Source organism: Falco cherrug, chromosome 8 (genome assembly GCF_023634085.1).
Source record: "Falco cherrug isolate bFalChe1 chromosome 8, bFalChe1.pri, whole genome shotgun sequence".
NCBI classification, from domain to species: domain Eukaryota; kingdom Metazoa; phylum Chordata; class Aves; order Falconiformes; family Falconidae; genus Falco; species Falco cherrug.
In genome coordinates, this window is record NC_073704.1 from 980375 (window position 1) to 1002948 (window position 22574).

At 42.6% G+C, this 22574-nt stretch overlaps 1 protein-coding gene and 1 long non-coding RNA gene across 2 annotated transcripts in view; one reads left to right on the forward strand and one right to left on the reverse strand.

Annotated features, from left to right (window-relative positions):
- The window catches only part of SATB2 (SATB homeobox 2), a 136577-nt gene that overhangs the window by 61382 nt on the left and 52621 nt on the right, over positions 1–22574 (forward strand). Inside the window, exons 5-7 of the mRNA XM_055719194.1 lie at positions 726–849; positions 6299–6401; positions 19086–19558. Coding sequence (XP_055575169.1) covers positions 726–849; positions 6299–6401; positions 19086–19558 — 700 coding nt within the window. The remainder of the gene's footprint in view (positions 1–725; positions 850–6298; positions 6402–19085; positions 19559–22574) is intronic.
- Positions 18151–19922, reverse strand: LOC129736676 (uncharacterized). The gene is made up of 2 exons (XR_008733647.1): positions 19797–19922; positions 18151–18876 (listed from the first exon to the last, which is right to left on the reverse strand). It is a non-coding gene; the product is annotated as an uncharacterized LOC129736676 (long non-coding RNA).

Below are 22574 nucleotides of genomic sequence, written 5' to 3' on the forward strand. Positions count from 1 at the left end.
ATGAATAGCAATGACAAGCTTCTCCCAACTTTCTGATGTGCTTCTCAGGTCTGTCCCCATGTATGTAGCCACAGACCGTAAGCTTGTTAAATTGAGGGAGGCACAAGTCACATGAAGACCAAAGCTTCACTACATATGCAGTTCTTGTAGAATGAAAGTGAGAATGAACTACATGTGACAGATGTTGGGCATATGGCTTACTGTGTTTCTGAAAGGCTCTTGGATACTTCGGCGATGAGGGAAGTATAACAACCCGTATGAAATGAAATTAATTTTTCAAAGCCTTACCTTCAGACAGTGAGGGCCCTTACCGTTCAGGGTTTTTGTTAGTGACAGTGTGGCATAGATGTTTATCTTTCTATCCCAGCAGGAGTATCTTTCTCTGTCTGGAGAGGATGGCTTTATCCAGCCATTTCTGGGGCTTGCTTTACGCAGTTTCTTTGCTCTGCACCAGGCCCCAGAGGGAATGGTTATGCACACACATAATACCATAGCAGGATTAGCTGCTTCTGCTATGTACTGGCATTCTTTTAGTTGAATTACACATCTTCGGGGAGTCGAGCTTGATGGGGAGGGCAAAGAGGCAAGAAATACCTTGATGGGCTGGCTAAGCAGGAAACTCCAAGGTTGTGCTTGCTGCTTAAAGATCTATAGCGCTTGTACATAAAGAGTAAGAATCTGTGAAGGTGACGTTTCTATCCACTTTTTGTTTTCTGTTTTAACAGTTGTTCAAAGTTGGAAGACTTGCCAGCAGAGCAGTGGAACCACGCCACAGTTCGCAATGCCTTAAAGGAACTGCTCAAAGAGATGAATCAGAGCACATTAGCCAAAGAATGCCCTCTCTCACAGGTCAGTGTTTTCAACAGGCTTAGGGAGAGCCAGATTTACAAGATCTAAAGTTCATATTTGTTCAGTAAAGGGCTTAGACTATAAAATTCCATGAATGCCAAATCAATTTCTTGTTTTCTTTTGAAAGGAGAAATCCTAATATGAAAAAGAGTATCTTTATACCTTGTTTTCTCAGTGGGTTGCTAGGTGGAAATTATGAATGAATTGGTTGGGTTTTACCCTGCTGTTCAGAGAGATGTAAATTCTTTTAGATCTTTGTGTGAACCTTTTGCAATAGGACTAATGATCCTCAAATGCAAGATGTGAGTGGCTTCTTCCCACTAGCAGAGGGCTGCCTCCCCCACTAACCCATAGGTAGCTCTCGTCAGCCTCCAACTATGATAAAAAGTATGCTGTTTGTTTTCCAAACAGCTGTGCCCCAATTTCTAGGGAACAGCAACAAAAAGTGTGTATATAATTGTGTTAAAAAAAGAACAAAACCTGAGTTTCATTCTCCGTGACTGCTTTCTTTATAAACGTCAGTGATGCCACATCTAAGACACAGGTTCCTATGGATATCGTGAGCTCTATTTGTACTTCAGATTGTCGTAGTGAGAGTCATAAAATTTTCATGACTGAGTCCTCCTTGCATCTCAGAAAAAAACCCAGAAAGCACTGTCGTGGTCTAACCCCGGCCACAGCCAAGCCCCACGCAGCCGCTCGCTCATCCCCCCTTGGTGGGGCGGGGGAGAGGATCGGAGGGGTCAGAGCGAGGGAACTCCTGGGCTGAGATGAAGACAGTTTAACAGGTAAAGCGAAAGCCGCGCGCGCCAGCAAAGCAAAACGCGGAATTCGTTGCCCACTCCCCACGGGCAGGCAGGTGCTCAGCCATCCCCAGCACAGCAGGGCTCCGTCACGCCCGTGGCTTGGGAAGACAAACGCCGTCACTCCCCCCTTCCTCCTCCTTCCCCCAGCTCCTGTGCTGAGCATGGCGTTCTGTGGTCTGGAATATCCCTTTGGCCAGTTGGGGCCAGCTGTCCTGGCAGTGTCCGCCCACCCCCCGACTAACTCCCTGTGCCCCCCCACCCCCCCCAACTAACTCCCTGTGCCCCCCAGCCCTCTCGCTGGCAGGGCCTGAGAAGCTGAGGAGCCCTTGGCTTAGTGTAAACATCGCCCAGCAACAACTGAAACCAGCAGTGTGTTACCAGCATTCTCACACCAAATCCAAACGCAGCAGGGCAGCAGCTACTGAGAAGAAAGTTAACTCTATCCCAGCCAAAAGCAGGATAAGCACCCAGACCAAGTAACTCTGCTAGGAGTGGAAAATACCTTGCCTTTTAAAAACTTCATTAGAATCATACGTTAATCTGTCAATTGTATCTTTAAGAAGTCAAAACATCAGTAATCACTGCTTGGTAAAAATCCGTTGCTTTACTAGCCTTTACCCAACATTTTTTCTCTGATCTTGCCTGTCTTGCATTACACTGTATGCTTATCCTGCAATTCATGATTCAAAGCCTCTGTGAATCAAGGGAATTCTTCCTGCGTATAGCCACCGCAATTTTGCCTCACCGTGTTATGATTACAACTGTAGAGAAGGCACAGAGGTGAGATACAGAGCAGAATTTAGGTCTTTGCATTTGGTAGGAATCACGTTACTAATCACACTAATCACCTTCATTAGCCATGTGGAGTCTGCAGAACTATAAAAGGCATGGAAAAGCTGTGTGAGGAAAAGACATGTAACTTGCCTTGTTTACTAAAGGTGTAGCAGTGAGTCTAGGTGTGCACAAAGCGTGTGTCAAACACAAGTATTTTTCTTTTCACACAGTTTAAGTGTAATTTCTTTAAATATAATTATCTGTGGAATCTGGTCAGCTAATGATTGCAGCATATGGTTGTCTCTGCCCAGTGCTCTTCAATATCCAGTATATTAAACTGCACATCATTTCATACGCAGAATTCATTTGTTGTCTGGGTCTTTTTCTTCCCACTTGAGTTTCAGAGCCTACCAGGCGGAAATGCTGCTGTTGGTTTACTCCTAAGCTTAAGTAGTTAACTCCTAAAACTACTTAAATTACTGATGGCAGAACTCTAGCAGCAAAAATCCTTGCCCCAGCATTTATTTAGTGGACAAAGGTAAAAGGAGATCTTTCTGTAGAAAATTGAGCTTGCTTACTTTTAAGCACAGGTGTAAGGGACTTGGAGTAGTGTCTAACCCTTGAACTGGGACTGCAAGAATGCAGCTTGTATTATTATTATTGCTGTTGTTGTTATCATCATCATCGACATAAAAAGTTTCAGTCTCTCTTGTTTTGGCTCACAAAGAGCAGAAGATACAATGAAAGGTTGTATAGGAGCTGTCTATTATCATCATCTGAATATGCCTCTAATACAATTCCTTCTCCCAAATCAGTTTTAAAAAAATACTGTGCCAAATGTGAAATGTCATTACAACCCCCTTGTGGTTAATATATTATTGACAGCAGCAAATTGCAGAGCGGTCTCTTAGGAGTCAAACTGCAGAGTAAATGCTGCTGTTTATTAATGTGTTCGCAGTGCCTCAAGTACAGAAGTGGAGAGGGGCAGCGCAGGGAGCTCTTGCTCCCACCAGTGACGGTGCTCCATCTCTGGTTCTCGGTGCCCGAGCTCTCCATGCAGCCCAGATGGGGATTCTGATTGCCACTAATGGGAAATGTAATCACTCACTTTGATTTAAAATTGTTATGTGTTTTTTTTTTCTGCTAGGTGTATTGTGTGGCTACAGCTTAGCTATCCTTAGCATACAGCTCTTGTTCAAACAAATAAATCCCAGTTAACCAAGCTGGGAGGAAGGAGGGTAGATAGGGTGGGTGTGTGTGGCAGAAAGAAATCCAATCATTTCAGTATTTCCATCTTTGCATAGAGACCTCTGTCTTTCCTGTATATTGCATAACTCATTTCAGCATTTTGTCTCTTTGCTGGAGTAGAATTTCTTGTGATGTGAGCACGTCTCATATTTTTCTCCTTGTATTTACTGCACCAGATTTTCATTGTGTGGATATTTCTTAGCTCCTGCTCTAAGTAGTTTTCATTCCACATGGCTGTCATGGCCACAGGCTTACCAAACTGTATCCGCTACTTCATATAATCTGTTCCTTTCTTAAGGATTTTCCCAGGAATAATATGCATTATTTAGAAATTTGCAATTAGTCAGTGTTTTTTCCCTCACTCTGTTCCGCATGGATATTTCTTTTCTGCAGACTTACCAAGATTCCTAGCAGGAATACCCTAGGGTTCCTTTACATTTAATAGTGAGGTTGTGTAGTTTGAAAGTTGTTATGGTTCTTTCCCCTGCTCTACTGTCATGCGGTTGAAGAGAATCTGTCCTGGGATTTGTCACCAGTGGTTGATATACTCTTTGATTTTACTATTTAGTTTAAGCTTTGCTTTCTCAGATAAAGGTTACTGGGTTAATGTATTCTCTGATATTTAATAGCCCTACAGTTTCAGTAGTGTCAATTTGTTGTAGAGCTAGAGGACTTGGTGGAGCAAAAAAAGACAGGGAAACCCCAAACTGGTATGTAGACAGAGCTGAACTATTTCTGCACCCTTTCTTAGTGGCTGGAAATTTAACTAAGGTGCCACTAAACCCACCCAAGTTAGCTCAGCTCAAATTTGCTCAAAATCTTTCCTTAGCAAAGGCTATCTCTGTGTCAGGCTTTCAGAATACTATTGCTTGTTAAAATGACTTAGAGCAAGGGAGGATTTATGGGTAGGGAATTGCTGGTGGCTGCCACAATGCTAGGTTTATGTCTCAAAATATTGATTTTAATTAGAAAATTGAATCTCATTTTTAGACATTGAAGCTGCTGCTTAAAAAAGGTCTTACTTGATACAGCCTTTAGACTCTACTGCAGTGCACCATAGCAGCCTTCGAGTGGAAAAGTTAAAGCAAAAAGGCAGAAGATCCTCTTTACTGAAAGTGGAATTACCTGTTGAAGACTGAAATGAATCTGTACCACCCAGTTATCTGAAGTGTCTCAGTTTTGCTCACATTTTTTTAAGTCGCCAAAAGTCAGGAACAGCTGCAGTCCTGTGATTCTGCAGTGAATTGGGTAGGCTGGATAAAACTGGAAGAGGGAGATGTTTTTGTTTTTAAAGCATTGTTAAAATTGAGTCAGCCAGTGTAAGCCGTATAGCTTTCCAGAGATGGCCAAGATGCCTTTTTGCACAAGAGCCTGCAGGAGCTGATGGGCTGGAGCTTGAACTGACCAAAGGTAAATAGCTTGTTTGATCATCCTCGTGCTCTCATCTCTGTGGAGAAGGGTCACACAATGTGCCAGGGCCTTTCTGGAGCTTTTAATGTAAGTGAGGAAAGAGAGCAGAAGGAAAGTGCGGTTTCTGGAGAAGGCGCATTGGCCTAACATGGTGTTAGTGGTGGTGTTAGATTGCATTTTCTTGCTGGAAAGGTACACATGCTGGGAAGGGTTTGACCCTGGAAGAGTTCAGAGTGGGGGAGAGGAAGGCAAAGTGTTGTTGTTAAAAAAGGTACCTCCTCTATAGGATGGATGAAGGGAGGGCGGAAAAAAATAGAAAGGAAGAACTACCCGTAACCAGGCTCTTTCCCACCCTATGGGCAGAAGCAGCCCAGATATTAAGTGTCATTTTTATGGATATCAGGTGCTGCAAAACAGCTCTGCACCTCTCTGCTTTAGTTCGCTTGTATGTACTAAGAGTTGCTCAGAGGGAATTCGCAAGGCAGGAGGGTTAAGCAGGTGATATTTCAGTTTTGTTGAGCTTTTCTGTGGGTTTTGGCTGTTCTGTATTGTGCTCTGTGTAGTTCCCATTGCTCAGAATGGTACTCTCAGTTTCTTTTCTGGGTGATTTTTCACACAAGGGTTAGTCACACATTTCTATAAGTTACCTTAATTTAACTTATTTGCCTAACTGTTGTTCTGCAGTGAGTAGCACGGATGTTCTCCAATTCTTGGCTGTGTGGTCTTGCACATTTGGAAGCAGAACAGACACATCTGAAAAGCGTTATTTGGATTATGCATGCTGCAGCATCTAATCTTACCTTTAGGATCTGGTTCCTAAATTATGCTTGTTCTTACCTGGGCGCAGTGAGCATGTATTCCCCAGCATGGCACTGCCTGTTGTTACGGAACTGAGGTTTAGATATTGTAATACCAAGTACAAAGTAAAGTAGAACTGCCCTCCCCAGCTTGAGCTGCAGGTCTCAACCTAAGTTCTGTGTCTTTTTTGCATTATTATGAAAAATAGTAGTAATTATTTTTAAATTTGTATTATGACTGGGAATTTAGAATGGAGAATAAAACTAAATTTTTGTACTCATCAGACACTTCGTTTGGTTTTGAAGTCAACTGGATTCATTGTGCACTTGCATGTTATTCACTTTCCCTGGAAAAGTTCTGTAATTGTGGGAGATACTTTAAAATACTTTTTTTCTTTCTTTCTGTACTTCCAGAGTATGATTTCATCCATTGTAAATAGCACATACTATGCCAATGTGTCAGCAACGAAGTGCCAGGAGTTTGGGAGATGGTACAAAAAGTACAAGAAGATTAAAGGTAAATTGATTTTTTCTTTCTAAGAAAGAAAAACTTAACTTTCTAAGTTCTTGAGGTTCTGCTGACAGTTTGAGATTATTTGCTTTAAGTAAAAGTGATAATAAGGTGTAATAATATTAGTGAATTTGCCCACAAAGAGGGCACAGTCACAGCACATTTGAAAATAAATCTGATACTTCACAAACAAGGCTGGCATGAAAACACAGGCCACTTAAAACATGCTTAAAATATCCCATTTAGCTGTGCTGAAAGACCAACTGTGTTTTGAATTAAGCTAAAACATTTTAGAAAAAAAATAATGTTCTCATATCTCAGGATTTAGAAGTTAAATTGCTATGTAGATTATCTTAGTTGCATTTTATTCATGCAAGCTAAAAAACATCTAAGTTATGTGTACCCTTGCTCTCTGTTTTCAGTACTGCAAAGTGTACTGGCATTCCTGCTGTGTTTTATCATGTGGAATCTGGATACCAATAGAGGATTTAATATGTGATTGTTAAGAGACATTGCTAAATAATAAGGTGCTTATTTTTTTTCTTCTACAATGACATTGTATTAGTTTGTTAGCAGTGAATGCCTGAGGCAGTAAAATTATTTTTTTTTCTACCTAAATGGATCCCACTCTCACCACTGGAATGTCCGATCAACTTCTAGTAGTGCGTGTAGTGATGTGACAAGCATCTGTCATGCGTAGTCTGTTCTTTTATTCATCCTTCCCTTTGGGAAGAGGGCTTGGGTGTGTACTGGGCCACTTGTTTTGGTAGGTTTTTTGTTTTAAAACGCACGTGTGCTTCCAGCAGGAGTTTGGGGATAGCCAAAAGATTTTCCCACAATGCCAACTGGCTCTTCTCTCTCCAAAAGTCCGTCAGCCTTGGAGATTAGCTGTATTCTGTGATAGTTTTTTTCATAGCTCTTTTCTCAGTTATACCACTGAGGGGAAGTTTCATTGTCTGAAAGAAGACGTAGGCTATTTTTGTTGTTTCTGCCTGTGATCCTTTCAGCAGCCAGGAAAATTGTAACAGGATTCACAAGCATTATGCAGAAATAGGGTAATGTCCTGTCCTTCTTGAGAAGCCATTGTATTTATAGTTGCATGGAGATTAGCATCTTTCAAAAAGTGCGTACCTTCTTTTTCTCTTGAAAGGCTGGCATACGTGAGCTGTGGAAGGTTGCTTGTTTAGTTTCCATCAGGCAGACTAGAAATCTGCATAATACGACAAAGAGACTGCTGCTTGAGTTAGGAACACATGAAACAAAATTGCATGAAATACCAATAGAAGTTCTGAGGCATCTAGTTTTCCTCTGCATGCCTGGCTTGTGTGGAGCATACCTGTAAGACACTCAGCCCGGGGCTTTGCAGGGATTAGGTTTTTGCTATGGGGGAAAAAAAGAATGTGTTATGGTAAAATAATATGTGTCTGGAAGGAAGATGGTTCAGGCAGAAGTTGAAGTGACAATGCAGATGAGGAAATGGAGTTGTTGCTTTTCATCTACTAAAATGATTTAGGCTTGAAGTAAAAATGTCGATTGGACATTTTAGTACATGGTTACCCTCATGCCAAAAAACCAGTAGTTTGTTCTCTCTCTAAATTGCTGTTGTGTGACTCAAAGTGTTTCTTTTCTCTAAATGGTGTCTCTTAATAAAAGAATTTTGTTTGAAGTGCTCTAACATATCCTCTTGTGTAAAAGACAATCAAAAGGAATCAAACAGCTTCAAGGTCACTACCGTTCGCTATTACTTGCAGTTCTAGGAGAACAGAGGCAGGCTTCCTCCCTGTCCCGTCCCCCCCTTCTTTTTTTCCGAACTGGGCAAAGGTGCCAGTTGCAGAGGCACTGGAAGCCCTTGTAGTGTCCTTAACTGTAGAGATGCCACTACAGTTTCTGAGTGTTTCTAGCACACTGCCATCTTCCACTTTCTTCCATTCTTAGAGCATTGAATTCTTTAAGCTCTTACTTTTTCCTTAGTAAGTGCACAGTTAAATTGTTAAGTGCAGTAAAAGCAGAAAGAAACCTCAATCAAGAGGTCAAGGATCCAAACCTGAAGAGTTTGCCAGATAACTCCCTATCTGTGCTATTCAGGGAGACACAACCAGTTGTTGCTGTTTGGAAGTATATGTATGTATTAGTAGGGGGAGAAAAAGGAAGGTTAAGGTATGTGTGAAGTAAACACAAGCTGCTATAAAGCAGTTCAAGTAGTGTTGATTCATCAACCGTACCAATGGGAGAGAAAACAAAGAGTCTATGGCAGGTACAGTGGTGCATGGAGAATAAACAGCCGTGCAATTGCAGGGCAGTAACCTAAACCCCCTGGAAACAGGAAGACTCCTGCGCTTCTTTCAGTGGTTTCCATTTCTCATCATCTCTGTTTTCATGACGTTTTGTTTCTTATCTGTAGCCAGATAGTCCTACAGGACAGCTCAGTTAGTATGAAATATCATTGACTTGAGTTACCTGCTTGGGTAATTACATGCTCCTTTAATAATAATTTAAAAAAAGGACTTAGATTTTCCATGAGGGTGGATGAATGATGCAGCAATTCATTTTTCAGATTGTCATCTGGGTATATTGGGTTAAAGTATAGTTTAGAGTCTTTGGGTCCAGCACCCATATCCCTGTGTAACTAGAGCTGTTTATTAGAAAGTAAAAGCAAAAAAAAAATCACATAAGCTGTGGTAAATGCAAAATAGGAAGGGGCTTCAAAATAACTTTATTGACGTCGCAAACTAAACGCAGCCTACAGTGTTAAATGTGTTTCCTATTATCTGCTAATGTCTGTTTTAATAAAACAGTGGGAACTAAATGGTTGCTTCTTAATCAAAACCATGATTTCCTAAACATAAGCTATGTGATTCTGTTACAAATTGCCACATACAGATCTCCTAGGTCAAACTTTTTTCCTTTCTCATAGAAATAAATAAATGGTAAAATAGTTATACACTCTAGAAGATAAAAGTAATTACAGCTGAAGCCAGGCGAATATAAAAAGTTCTCGGGGAAAAAAAAAAGAAAAAAGAAACGCATGGGGTTGCCGAGTATATAGTTAATGTTTAAATAAATATAAGAAAGTGAACAATCAATAATTCGATATCATTAGCAACAGATGTAAAAGCTCTACACAAATGGAATTGTATCAGATCTCAAGTAAACATTCTCAGTTTGCATTCTGTTGAACTCACCGAAAAGACAGCTGAACTATTTATGCTTGTAATTTAAAAAAAGTTTTCAGTTGGTTCAGCTCAGCATGGTAATTTTGTCTTGTGTCAAGGCGATGCTAGAATAAATTTCTGCTTGAATTTTTTCTGCTATCCCACCCCAGCCCCTTAAGGTTTTTAGACCTTCACAGTTTACTCAGCGGCACGAGACTAAGTATACAGACAGATTTGGGAACTGGCTGGTGTGAGTTTGGAGGCTTTTTGCTTCCTCCTGGCTCAGAGCCTACCACTTGGGATCCGTGCACGGGCATGAGTGAGTTTGTAACAGGATGTCCGCTCTTTGCAGTCTCCTTGGGATGCACATATACATTTGAAGGAGAGCTTATGTTAACACTGTTCTAATGGAAAATGTATAGTAGTTGGGAAACAAAAAGCTTACGGTTCTGTGACCTTTCTCTTCCCCCCATGGATGTCTGTAATCATTTGGGGTGGTAATTAAGCCAATTAGTTTGTATTATAATTTTGTTCAGAATATGCACCGTGAGTGAACTCAATATTACTACATGAGGCCTTTTTTCCCCACTCTTCTTATTTACTTTTTTCTTCTTCTTTTTGAGGCTATGAGGCATTTTAATACACAGTCGTGCATGCATGATGGTGTTTAAGTGTGTTTAAGCCTACCTGAATGAAGAATCAGAATTTCCCCTTTTTAATAAAGGTTACGTATTAATTGATGGCAACTGCACAGCCATGGCTTAGTCGAGGGGTTCTCCCGCTGTCCAGCCCAGTCCCACAGGGATACTCCTTTCAATCTGAGAACCATTAGTCTGGTTTCTCTAGATGCTGAACTTGCTGAAGCTGGGAGAAGGTACTGTCAAAATTTAGGATTTGAATAATTGTTTAAAAGGCTTGCATTGATTCTTAATTTGGTGAACAAATGGATGCACAAACAAAAATAACACTTTGTAAGTAATGATATATGTATACATTTGTAGTATGTATGGAGAGAAGCATTTCAGAACTTTGCCGTGCAACTCAGATCATTGGCAAGGGGTCATACCTGTACCAGTTACCTACTCATTGCCCAGAGTTTTGGGTTTGTAGCATTCCAGATATTTTTTAGCTCTGTTTCTCGGTAGATATTTCACTTCTCAGTGTCGTGTTTTCTATTTTTATCAGAAGGACTATCACTGCATCAGAATTCTTTCACAACTGAAACTCTTAACTGGTGTGAATTTTTTCTTTTTGCCTGGTGACACAACTTAGCTTGGTGGGAGGAAGTTAGGAAGGCGAAGGGGAGGGATAAATACGTTGTGAACTTACAAATAAAAAGATGTATTTTCTTTGTCTGCATATTAAGAACATTTCACTTCTGGTCCTGCCGTCAGTGGCTGTCAAAATACAGCTTTCTGTGATGTGAGTTCTGAGGCTGTGGCTGTCCCAAAGTTTTTGTGAAATGATGAGGCTTTTCAGTTTAAAGGAGGAGGGCTCAGTTATTTCTATTTCAGCAGATCAGGAATGTAAGAAAAAGCGTTAATGGCTTCCTTAAATTGAGAATCTGCTTTGGCTGCTCTTTGATTTTTCCAGTATTACTGATTTGTTGTTTGTGTGCTGTTTTATTCTTGAAAGTGTGTTTGCTTACTTCCCATAATGGATAGACAGAGCAATCTGTTTGTCTTATCATGTATTCTAGAGCCTGTTGCAGGTTGAGAGAGGTTAGGAACAGGATTCAGAAGGGCTCCCAGCTTGCTTATTTCCAGGCTGAAGGAACCTAGGATTGCAGCACGGTGATAATGCCAGTGTGAGTCTGGGGAAAATTGTCGTTATGTGCTTTGAGGAATAGTTTTTAATTGTTCCTCAGAAGCAGATGTTGTGGAAGCCTCATGAAAAGGCACACCAGATCTTTCCCAAGCAACGTTTTTGACTTTTAAAAATACCCTATTTATTGGTACATGCGAGCGTATATCTCTCTCTATAGACAGAAGGGTTTGTATATATGTATGTACATATATATATATGCACATATAGATCTTGACCTTTTACCTTTTGAACGAACAAGACTGAGGCAGAAATACTAAGTTTTTTAAGAAGAGATTATTCCATGCGTTGTTTGGCTGTTGGTCACAGTGCCAGTTAGGGTCATTCAGGTCAGCTGTGTGGCTCTTGACATGACTGTAATTTTTCCTTTGCTTACTTTTACACTCCAGACTGTGTATTTATTTCACTAAAAATAGGATTTTCCTCACTTTCTGAAGGAAACGGGAAAGAAAATAGCATCATTCGCAGGCAAGCTTTTCAGCATCTAGGTGACATACATGACCTGAAGATCATCTCTGACTCGGAGACATCCCCTTTGTTTGTGGCCTGCTGTGCTGTTGTATGAGGACAGGAGTTCATTGGCTTCGCTAATGAGGATAAAGGGGCATCTCTCTAGAAATACAAGTTTAAGGTTGTTAAGATCCGGCAAGAGTTATAGACCCCTTGACTGCTATTTTCCACACCCACATCAGCATTTTGTATTTCAGCATTGTCCCTGACGTTAAGTGCCAGTTGGGGGGATGTGTGCGTGTGTATTGTTACGAAACAATTTACCCACTGCAGTGCGTTCCAGGGGCGCTGTGGGCTGTGGCCCTCCTGGCTATTCTCTCTGTAAAGAGAATTAAAACACACCCTCTGGGTTTTTTTTTTTTGTTTTGTGTTTTGTTGTGTTTTTCTTTTTCCCCTACTTAAGCTTAACTTTTATCTAAAGTAAATGCATATATGACTTTCAACTTTGCATAATGTCTTTCATGCCTTCTGTCTGCTTTGGAGCAGTGACTCTCACTCTTAATAGTATGTGTCGTGGCAGAAGGGTACGTGCAGTTAGCTGAATGCCATCTCTTGCGCGTGCGAGTGGCTGGTGCTGCAGCCATCGCTGCTTCAGGGAACATACACCAGTACAGCAAAAGCTGGGAACCTTTCTCAAAAGAGAAACTGCCTAGCCACTTGTCCCATGCCTTGTCCCTGCTGTGCTGCGACATTATACCTTTCTTAATTAAGAGATACTCGCCAAACCTGCTCAAATAATGTCGCTCAACTTCATGGTTTTAAGATGTCTCCTGTTCCAAGGACAATGCTCTTCTCAGTGAGGACTGGTTGTGTGCTGAGGCTGGGACTTCTGCCCAGCCACCCTTGAATTTTTAGTAAAGAATGGTCATCTGTTTTCTAAAGAGAAAACACTTTTTTTAATCTGCAGAATTAATTTTCCTTGATATTTAAAAACATGTTTTTGTGTCCTGCCAAACAGCAACACGTTAGCTCAAAAAGAAAGGAGGTTTTGGAAAGTGAGCATCAGTGGAGATTAGATTGACACGGGAGGAAAACCTGAAGCTTAGGTACAGGCATAAGCTTTCCCGGTGTGAAAGCTGCAATATGGCTGTCCGTGATCCCATGGATGTCATGGAATACCTTGCTCTGAGAGCAGAATTGAATTCTGTTTACTCAAAGTATCTGAAAAGTTTATATGTCTGCTGTGATGGTGTATGGTGTTTGTGTTCTGTCTCATTCCTTTCACCATCTCTGATGTTACAAGTCAGGAAGAAATGCATACGTATCTCCTGGGGGGGTTGCACAAGGGATGGGGAGTTTAGTACTGAAACAGCAGGACAGGCTTCTGTCTGTCACAGTAGTTGGACAGAAAGGGAGATAATTTTATATCAGGTGAGAACATCAGTCAATCTACACCAGCACACTCTGTGTTTCTGTTAGACAGTTCTGAGTGATGTTTGCCCTGCTTCTCCTTTTCCATTTCACCTGACCAATATTCATGCATTAGACAGGTGGTCACCGAAGCCCGTTTGACATGATGCTTTTCTCTGCCAGATGGATCTGACATGTCCTGTCTACAAATGATGTTAACGTGATTATGAAGAACTGAGATGATACTTTTATGTGCCCTCCTGAACCCGTACAGTAACCCCAAAATAATCTAAAAATAAGATAATAGGTTAAATTCTTCTCTTCTGCAAGCACCTTTGGTAGCAGTGTAGTCCAGGGAGAGCCTGTGGGAGGAATGTGACTTGCTATGTTTAAGCAGAATTGACAGAAGACATGTTAGCATGTCTGTGTCCCAAGGGATGACTTGGATCCAGTCTTCAGGACAAGGGAGGGAGAAGGCCAGCTGCACAGCGAGTCAGCGATGTTAGTTCTCTGCGCTTAGTTCACCTGAAACCGATGCTGATCGAAGGCATGCTTTTAAGGATGGTTCTTCTAAATACAAAAATAATGATTTGTGCTTTGGTGGGAACTGAACAATTTGCAACACAACAAAGAACAGACAATGGCCTTTCCTGTCTGTTTTCCATTAGGCTTGGATGAAGGCCTTTGCTACTCACAGCCGGCGGCCAAACCATTTCTGTATGTGCTCTATAGCTGTTTTGAGGTTATTTGCTACCCTGCAGGAGTAGAGGAAGGGAAAGGTTTTGAAAGTTACAGCTTCTTATCAAGTCTGCCTCTCCAACCAACCTGTTTTTTCTCTGGTCCTGACTGCAGGAACAAATGGCCCAGGCAGAGATCAGTCACTGAATGAAGTCAGTGAATGACTTTGGGTAAATAGGAAGTTTAGATGTTGAATGAAAATGAGACTCTTCAGACCAGCCCTTTGCACTGAAGTGGTTAAGTGGGCTGTGATTAAAAGAAATAAGTAATTATCCTAATTATAGATTAAAAGATACAGAATTACCACTTTAAAAGCTCCTCCTGTGCGCTGGAGTTGTTCCGTTATTTACAAAGTGGTAGTTGATAATTATGTAGCATAAGCAAGAGGGCACCCTCTTGGTGTCACGCAGCAGCCCTGTCTCCCCGAGGCAGCGGGTGGTACAGTGCCCGGGAGTGCTTCGTCCCCTGGGCATGGCTCCAGAGTTCAGGTCTTGCTCCAGTGAGTAGGATGGTGCTAAGCCAGGAGAAGCTGTGGGAACCTTTCTCTCTCGAGTGTAGCGCAGGGCACATCAGAGTTCACAGAGCTCTCCCTGCTTGGCCGTGACCACTGCTGGTAATGGCTTTTATGATCACCAGGTTTTAAATAATAAATGAAACAAAGCAGCACACTCTGGAACACTGGAGAACAGCCCTGGGTGGTGACATCCTGTCACAATTGAAGCATGGCAATTCTGCCGGCTAGTAACTTATTACAAAATGTTTCTTTACCAGCCCCTTCCTACTCTGGGGTGAAGTGCCTGTATGCCTGCGGGACTGAAAAGCTCAGGACTCGGTGGGCCATGGGTGCTGGTGGGTCCTCTGCGTCCCCGCTGCAGCGCGGTGCTGGGAGACATGTTACACTCTTGCTCTTGCTGCCGCATCCGTTATTGTGCATAGGAATTTGGTTTCCAGTGCTGTCAGTCAATTCCGTGCTGCTCATAAGCCCGAAATGCCCCACAGGCTGTTTGTCAGAATGTTCCTATTAACAACTCAGTGAAAATAAAGGGTGAGGGGAAGGGAAGGTGGAGAAATAAATCTTATTTTAAATCTTTTGAGCTGGTTTTATTTCAAATGGAAAGTTGCATGTGGACCACCCCAAGCTATTGTGCTGTGGACTGCGTCAGCTGCTCGACTGCGCAAGGAAGATTTGGGTAGAGGTTAAGAGCATCGCACAGGGGAAGGGTGCGCTGGAGTCCTTTTGTGCTGTATCCAGGAAGTTTCTAACTCAGTATGGAGTTGAAATACATTGACACACGTGGTAATCATTATAAGAAGAGAAAGGAACATTGAAATACGACAATTTGCTGCTCCCATTCTGGGGATTATGTTGGTTTCTGACTGTCTTGCAGAGGTACTGGTTGGGGGAGTGGGGGGCGGGTTATAGGGAAAATGAAGGGCAGATGCTATCCTGGAGTGCTCAAGAGCTGCTTGCTGAGCTTAGCACAGTACCTGTTGTCCAGATACCTTGCATCTGCCAACCTAGTGTATGGCTTTGGAAGGGTGGGTGGCTCTGAAATGCGACAGTGCCATTGTACTTGGTGTAAAAGAGCTCATCAAGCAAAGAGCTGCAGAATCGCGTAGCAGGCAGCGTGATGCAGGGAGAAGAGGGGAGTGCTGCTATGTCTTTTGCTGTGGTCATACCACAGATGGAGGTGGGTAACAGCCTCCTGAACCAGCTTTCGTTTAACCAGCACAGGCGTCACTAGCAGAGGGAAGTTTATCGGCAATACTTGAATGTAGACAGCACCCAGTTTAAGGTCCTGCTGCTCTGTCTTCACTGCTTTGTATTCCAATATACTCAAGTACTAGCCAGTTGATACAGGACTACAAGAGCTGTGAATGTATCCCCACTTGGAGTGGAGCAAGAGCAAACAAGGGAAGGGTAAGGGAAGGACTGTAATGGGGTAGGAACGTGGAAGGTGGAGGATGCAAATGGAAAAACCCTGTCTGAGGAAGGGCTGAGGCAAAACACTGGTGTTGCAGCAGCTTTGTGGCTCCTGTATCCCTTTTTTCTTAGAGCATTCCTGGCAAGCTGGCCTGCTTCCCAGGGCAGTGCCAGTCTCCATCTCGGGGTTGTCTCAGGCTTGCTTCTGTCCAGCCCCACAGAGCCTTACCAATCCATAGCTACCAAGGAACAACAGGGAATCTGATATGGGCAATGTGTTAGAGAAGAAAAGAGTCTTGAGGAGTTGAGTAATGCACATTTTTTCCATCCAGTGTAACTGTTAGTGGTAACCTTTTATTATTGAAGTGGTTGAAGTGACTAGAATCTGGTTTGTTTATTGGGAGTATATGCGTGGCTATATAGTCTTGTGTGATCGAAAAAGGAAACTGATAATAAGGGAAAAAATACACCTATGGAAGCAGGTCAGGTGATGTCTTTGTGTAATTGTAATTCCAAGTAGCACTGCAGAGATTAACAGCCTGGCAGCCTTTTCATCTTAAACTTTATTTTTATAGGGGTTTGTAACTTGGCACTAAAGTCAGGAGTGGGTGGAAACTTGGCAAATGTGGTTCAGCCCAGAAAGTGAATGTTATTTATATTTATTTCTCACCAAGTTTTCAAAAACACTTGGTTACTGTTTTTGTGTTATAACAAGTAGTAATTTGTTGGTTTCAGTGACTTATTCTCTGAGTGTTCCTTAAACTACAAAATAGATCAGAACTTATTTCAGCTCTTCTGAAACTCCTATTTGAAGGACTATAGATTTCTAGGGGTTTAAATGAAGACCAAAAGCAGTTCTTGTTGTGTTTTCCTGTAGCAGGATGCTCCAATTATTTCATGTACACTGAGCAATGTTTTTGTTCTATTTACATCAGATTAATTCTGGACTGCCAAGTAGCTGCTGCACCTTTGAATAATTACATTTGGTTTTGCTGGCAACTGTGTGTATTTACTGACATTACCCAGGTGCAGGCTTACTGCGGAGAGGCTGAGGAGGCAATAGTTAGTGTGGCCACGTGGGCTCTGAGTTGTCCATGTCGCAGGATGTGGTCTGGGGCTGTGTCAAAGTAGTCCCTCTTCCCCACTCCCCTGCCTGCACACGACATCTCTGTATCGACGCCAGCCCCATCCCTGGTATTAACACTACTCGTATTTCACACTTCACCTTGATGTCATGTCCGTCCCTAAAGCCAGAGACTAGCGGTGTAGAGCTTTCTGTACCTGGCTTTCAGGGAGGCCTGCTGACATCATGGGCAGCAGCGTTTGAACAGGAATTCTCAGTATTTTCAGCAAACTGAAACACAGCATTATGTCTCTGGCAGCCCGTGAGTAACGTAGCAGAATGGTCATTTGCTGATGACGGTGTTTGTGTGTTGCATGCATGGCATTGCCTTTCATAGTTGAAATATACTGCACAAAAAGCACTGACTTAGTTGGGTTGAAACATTGGCTTTTGTGGGAGAATGGAATTAATAATTTTCTTAGAAATGCTTGATTTTTGTTTTAAAAGATTTGTTTAAAGATATTTTTTTTATGGAAGGTTAAAGATGTTGTGGGTTTTTCCTTCAAAAGAATGGCAAGAGTGAGTTAGAAGAAAATCTTGGGTTCTAATTCACCTAGTTGTAAAATTCAGTCCTTGTGATGTTCCAGAATGGCAGCTCTGAAGATAGTAACTGTGTGTGTTTGTGTGTGTTCAGGGCATGACCCCCTCCCCAGTGAGAATTCAGCCCTCTCTGTCGGAGATTAGCTCTGGAAGGTGAAAAGAGCTGTCTTCCTATTTAGAAGGAGACAGAGAAAGTCATCAGTAAACTGTCATCCTGAGTATTAACTGTGTAAAGCTTCAAAGCTTTATATAGATTAAGTTTAAAAAAAGAGTTCAAAGCCTTGTGCAGTTGTTAATCATTACACAAGTTATAATAGTATTATGGTATTTATGAAATGAATCCTATCTTGTTATTTGCTCAGAGCAATACAGGGATGAGGTAGTAGTTTTCTAGTTGTATGATACGCATCCCTGAAAACTTTTTTATCAGATCACTATATAAATGTCTATGCATTTGCATGTAGTGAGGCTCGTGGAAACTGCAACGTACTGTAAAATGACTTCTGATTACTTAAAATTATCTAAGTAATAATTGTATTTGTGTACTTTTTAAACTTCATATTCTATTTCAAGTACTACTTTTAAAGGAAGCTTAGTTTTGTAATATGTGTATTTAGTTTTGCAGTTACATGAAAGCTATTGCAATATCGCTGACATAGGAGATTTCAAAGGGACAGTATGTATCAGCTTATAAAACTACAATATATGCATTTTGTGTGTAGCATTTCATTTTTTGTAGCATGGTGTCACTTAGGGATCGCTGGTCTTTGTTGTGCTAAACAAAGGTTGTTTGAAGAGTGTGACGTCCGTTTCTTTAAAGTAGACCTTCATGCAGAGATGCTTTAAGGTTTCTGGACTGACTCGAAGCAGTGAGGCTTTGGCTAGAGGAACACTGCTTTCACGTTTTCTCATGTGTGCATTGCACGGGTTTGCAGCATGCTTTCACGCAAGCAGCGTGATTCTGCTGTAGTGACCTGGGTGACCTGGCGTTACCAGACCGCTTTATCCACGCAAGGTGCTGTTATGTCAGAAAAGATAATAGTTGCTGAGTTCGTAAGGAGGAGCTGTTCTGTGAGCTGCCCAGCGAGTGGCCTGGCTTCCGTGGGGTTTGTGTGACTGGATGCTAATTCAGGTTTCTTTCCTTCACCTAGGTGCCAGTGGTGCTGGAATATTGACCCCTTTTAACATTACTCATTTGGGTGTGAGAGATCCAAAAGTTAGTGACAGTGTAAATGTCCAAGCTAATTTCTTCAGGAAATGAGTCTAGAGAGGATATCTGCTGCCAGTTTGATAGGAGGCTTCCTGAGCAGTGGGTGATGCCTGAGAAGTCCAAAAGAATGTTAATTATTGTTGTTGCTTTTACTTTGTGCTGCCTTTGCTTATGTTTCTGTGAAGCTTTTATGCAAGTGTAGCTTTGCAAACTAAAGCAGTGGCTGTTGTGTACGGTCACCTGCAGTAACCGTTACCCTAATGGTCCTCTTGTAAGTGCAAACTGAAATGACAGCAAACTAATTTTTCTCTTTTAACAGTGGAAAGAGTGGAAAGAGAAAACCTTTCAGACTATTGTGTTCTTGGTCAACGTCCCATGCACTTACCAAATATCAACCAGCTGGCAACCTTGGGAAAAACTAATGAACAGTCTCCTCATGGCCAAATTCACCACAGTACTCCAATCCGAAACCAAGTGCCAACGATGCAGACAATGATAAACCCTGGGCTCCTGTCTCCTCAGCTCAGTCCACAACTGGTGAGGCAGCAGATAGCAATGGCCCATCTGATAAACCAACAGATTGCTGTCAGCCGGCTACTGGCTCACCAGCACCCGCAAGCTATCAACCAGCAGTTCTTGAATCATCCGCCCATCCCTAGAGCTGTCAAACCCGAGCCATCAAATTCGTCGGTGGAAGTCTCTCCAGATATTTACCAGCAAGTCAGAGATGAGCTGAAGAGAGCCAGCGTGTCTCAAGCTGTCTTTGCAAGAGTAGCATTCAACCGCACACAGGTATCAATTTCTGTTCTATAACCAGGAAGCACTGAGGGGGCAGAGTTGTGGCTCTTGTGGGGCTGTGTGGTTGCTGCAGATCGAGGCGGGAGGTGTGCCACAGAAACGGGTTGACACCCCCCGCCACCACCACCCCTCGCCGCCCCCCCCCCTCCCTCCCCGCCCCGTTGAGCTTGAACAAGGCTGTTTCTTCCTGGAGCAGCTGCTCATTTGCCTTTGGTCTCCCCCGTGCCGTTACCTGAGCTGTGCTCTCCGGCAGTAACACTGCTCCTGCAGTTCTTCCCTGAGTTCCTCTCTGGGCATATAAACTTCTGTCCCTGCCTGGTGGCCAGGAAGAAGGAACAAGAGGCAGTGAGAGTCTGAGGTGTCTTTGGGTCTCTGTCACTTCCTCAGTTCCTTCGTGTGTTGCAACTGATGCCGCAACAGTGCCAGGGGCTCCTGCCACCAGAAATGTGTGAGACAAGTGTGCATAGGCCTAAGGACTGCCTGCTGGGGAAGATGCCTGCCATTTGCAGCACATCGTGTTTGATTTCATACATCTGACACAGGTTTTCTCACTCGCCTGGTGAAATGCAGATGTTGAAATGATCACACGATAACATCAGCTTAAGCTTACGACCTGGTGTACAGGGGAGGAATGTGTGTCCAGGAACACTGGCCGTTGACATGTATCCTGCTGCCAGTCAAGGCATACAAAGTATGAACTGTCAGTTTTGTGATGCTCTGTAGCAAGGCTAAAGAAAGGGAAACTGGCTTAGCATTTAATATTGGTACAGATTTCTTTTGTGCAGGTAGGAGTTGGTCTTCGAGGTAAGCTGTACCAGTGAGAGAAAAAAGGAGTGTGTGTATGTCTCCTGGAGGTCTGTCCCTTGCCCCATACAGCACCTTTGTCTGATCTGGATTAATGATTTTCTTTGGCACTGCCATTTTGGAAATGCCATGTTATGAGGGAACTAATTAAAGTATGGAGCACATTTTTATTACTTCCCTTCTTCCATTAAATTCATAAGATGGCTGCACTCAGAAAAAAACATTCACTTCCAATCAACATGACTTTGAGTTCTGGGGTTAGCCTTGAGGATATCAAATGAAAACTACATAGGAATGTATGAGTATTTCCTCTTTAAAATGCTGCTTTTAATTTGGAAAAGCTTTTCATCCCTCTGGGATCATAACCCGTTGTATATAAAGCCTGGTATAATCAAGGTAGATGGTACTGACAGAATGACATATTCTGAACTTGAGCGGGAGGTCAGCAGTAATGTTGCCAGCGAGGGTTTTGCCATTGTCACTGAACAGGAGGCTCAGCTTCAGCCAGATGGGGAGAGCTGGGTTGGTAGTGCCCAAGTCTGCTGTTAAACCAAAAGCTCGTTCCCCAGCGAGAAAGCGGTCATGCAACGTGTGTGTTAAATCAATGGTTCTGCTTGTTATTTAAAACGAGGCAGAGTTGTGATGCTGCGTGTCCAGGAACCCACACACCTTGCATGTTATTGACCAAACACTGTGTATTGACTTGCCAGGACAGCAGGGAAGAGGTGAGCACGTGGTACAGACTGCTCTGGCCTCTGCCTGGCAGTGGCACAGCAGTGTGTCTGCTCTGGTGCTTCATAGCAGCTATGGCAGAGATTGCGCCACACTTTTGATAGATAATCCAAAATCTGCGCTAAATCAGCTGCAGTATGGTTTGCTGGTGGTGATGGGGGTTTTTTGGGTCTTCTTACACCTCCTGCATAGATTTGGTGGGTTTAGGATGTTAAGCAGGTCTTTGGGTGAAATGTGGTTTCTTCCTGACTTCAGTGGCTCCTGGCAGTGTGACTGTGGGCAGTCACACCTGACAGCATTTTCAAATGCTCTGTATGACTTAGGACACCAGGTGTGTAACCATTCGGAGTGGGCTCACTCATCGAAAGCACAGACCTGAGCAGCACTGAGTGCACATGCCAAAGTAATGCTCTTTGAGAAGGTGCCAAGCACCTTTCCTGGGCAGGGCTGCACCTGCAGATGGGATGTGATGCTCTGTCCTCTGACTGGTTTACATCTGAGTTCAGTATATAAAAAGGTGTCTGTAATTCAGACTTAGTATCACTTTTTTTGTCAGTACTCCTGCTGACATTTATCTTAGGGTGTGCTAACTTCTCTGGCTTTTCTTTAAAAACAAAAAAAAAAATCTTCCCTGATTTTGATGTCTTCATTACAGGAGTTCAGGCATATAATTTTATATAAAAGGAAAGAAATCACCTACTTCTTAGCCCTCCATCACAGGTAATACGATGTACTATACAGTCCATGACAGTGATTCCAGAACAGGCAAGTCTTAAACATCTGTAAAAGATTTGCTCATGCCATGGCTGTGTTTCATTAGTCTACGGGCCCTTAATGTATAAGACCAGTGGATCTTACATGTAGTGCATCGTGTCCCTAGGAGCCATTGCTGTGGCAAGAGGGTGTAGGTACATACTTACGCTTCCCTGTCCTCAGCTCAAATCAAGCTCTCCTCACATTGGAGACTGTTTGAGGGATTAAGAAGACATGCTCAGTCAGTCAGCCTTGCACTGCGCAGCAGCAGATGCATGATGTTCCCACACACCCGTAGTGGAGAAGCAAACTCCGTAGAAGGCACTTGAAGTAGAAGTTCAAATCTACTCTGACCTCCCTGCATTCCCCCTGCTGCCTCCAAGGATCCTCTCCTCAGGAAGTACAGAGAGGCATGCATTTCTCTCTGGAAATGTTTGGGTTTGTTGCATTTCACAGGAAGTACCAGCCTTAGAAACTGGAGGTCTGTTGTTCCTCATGATGGTACCAAGTAATAGATGCTGTATGCCAGCCAGCTAATAATTGTATTAATCACTGCATTATGGGCCACTGCTTCATCTTTCTCCATAGAAACTCTGTGGTGCACATTACCCTATAATTAAGTATAGCTTCATGAAATATGTACTATGAGGCTTGTTTAATAGATAAACTATTCTCTAATTTAAAGTCCAATGACCTACATACTCAATGCTGAAAAACCCCC